General features: G+C 51.9%; 1 protein-coding gene across 1 annotated transcript in view; it reads right to left on the bottom strand.

Annotated features, from left to right (window-relative positions):
- Window positions 1-40: 40 nt before the first annotated feature.
- The window catches only part of LOC112062814 (phenylalanine--tRNA ligase beta subunit-like), a gene marked incomplete at its 3' end in the record, with an annotated part of 5,454 nt that continues 4,105 nt past the window's right edge, over window positions 41-1,389 (bottom strand). The window contains exons 4-5 of the mRNA XM_028486376.1: window positions 731-757; window positions 41-286 (exon numbers count right to left, since the gene is read on the bottom strand). Of these exons, the coding sequence (XP_028342177.1) occupies window positions 41-286; window positions 731-757 (273 nt within the window). The remainder of the gene's footprint in view (window positions 287-730; window positions 758-1,389) is intronic.

Below are 1,389 nucleotides of genomic sequence, written 5' to 3'. Positions count from 1 at the left end.
GACACAGATAAATGTTGCATGATCGACTCAGGCAGGGAACTGTGGTGCTGGCTTCTTTACCCTTCGAAGGCAGTAATCTGAACATGCCGAGAGACCGATCGAGAACTTTCTTCAAAAGTGCAAGAGCGCCAGCAGCACGTGATTCAGACGTAGAACCAGCTTCTTCACTAGCGGAAGCAGCAGCAGCAGACGCAACAGCAGCAGCCCCTGCCTCCAACTCGGCAATCTTGTAGTCTCCTGTGAATCGCAGTTCTTGCACCACCACGTCCAGAACGCCGTGGACCTCCTGCATATTCGACACCCCCCACCCAACGCAAGCAGAAACCAAACGCTGCGATCAACAAACAAACACACGCTTCCATACATGTCCTCCTCTAAATTTGCAAAGGTATACGGACGTACAGTAGATGTTTAAAGGCATACACAGACATACGGCCTACGGGGAAGTCGAAACACGCAGGTGCACATATATACAGAGAAAGACATACAGAGGTGGACAAAAACAACGCGACACGGAGACGCACACGCAGACAGACAGGGACACAACGACACACTGGGAGAAGAAGCCAGCTGCTGGTTCTGCTGTGGACAAACGCCGGGGGCTTGCGCGTAGGCGCGGTCGCTCGTGTTACATCGATAAAGATGCATCGACCCAACTCCCCTGTTGCTGCTGCGGATGCTACCGCGTTCTAGGCACATGCGTGCTACAGTTGTTGCTGACGTTCCTCACCTGCTGCTGCCGGCGCCACGTAAAGACCTGCGGCCTCATCGCAAGACCCGTATGACAGGCACAGCAGACTGGATGGGGTAGCGACAGGAGACAGAGGAAGCGACAGAGGGGGAGAAGAGGAAGACGAAAGAGAAGAAACCACGGAAAGATACACGAACAAAATGATGATCAACAGTAGAAAGAACGAAGGGTGGAAAATAAGGTGAAGGCACTTTGCAGTCGGAATGAAGTCGAGAAGTAGAAAGAGACGGGAGAACGACGAAGACGCATGGCACCAAAAAAGAGAAAATCACGTGAACAGTGGGACGCAAAAGACGGGACGGATCGGAATGACGAACTAGAGAGAGGTAGAAACGAGAGAAGAAGGCAAGAGAAGAGGATACAGAATACAAGCACAAACAAGCGTGACGGTCCAGGTGACAGGAGGAAGATGGAAAACGATGAAGACGAAGACGAAGAAGCAAACGCGCAGGACGAGTATGCGGAGGAAGCGAAGCGCGACGCGTTTGCGGGAGCTTAGATGTACAGGTGAAAAACAGTCGAATAAGAAAAACTCGAAGGGTGGACACGAGGAAGGCGTGAATTCGAACAGACAAAAAACCCGGGAATGGGGAAAAACGGGGAAACCATGTCGGTGAAGAGGAGGGCAAGGAAAAACG

This window comes from Physeter macrocephalus, unplaced genomic scaffold (assembly GCF_002837175.3).
Source record: "Physeter macrocephalus isolate SW-GA unplaced genomic scaffold, ASM283717v5 random_877, whole genome shotgun sequence".
NCBI classification, from domain to species: Eukaryota; Metazoa; Chordata; class Mammalia; order Artiodactyla; family Physeteridae; genus Physeter; species Physeter macrocephalus.
Note: the sequence above shows the minus strand (reverse complement) of the source record. Positions and strands in the feature narration are given on the sequence as shown.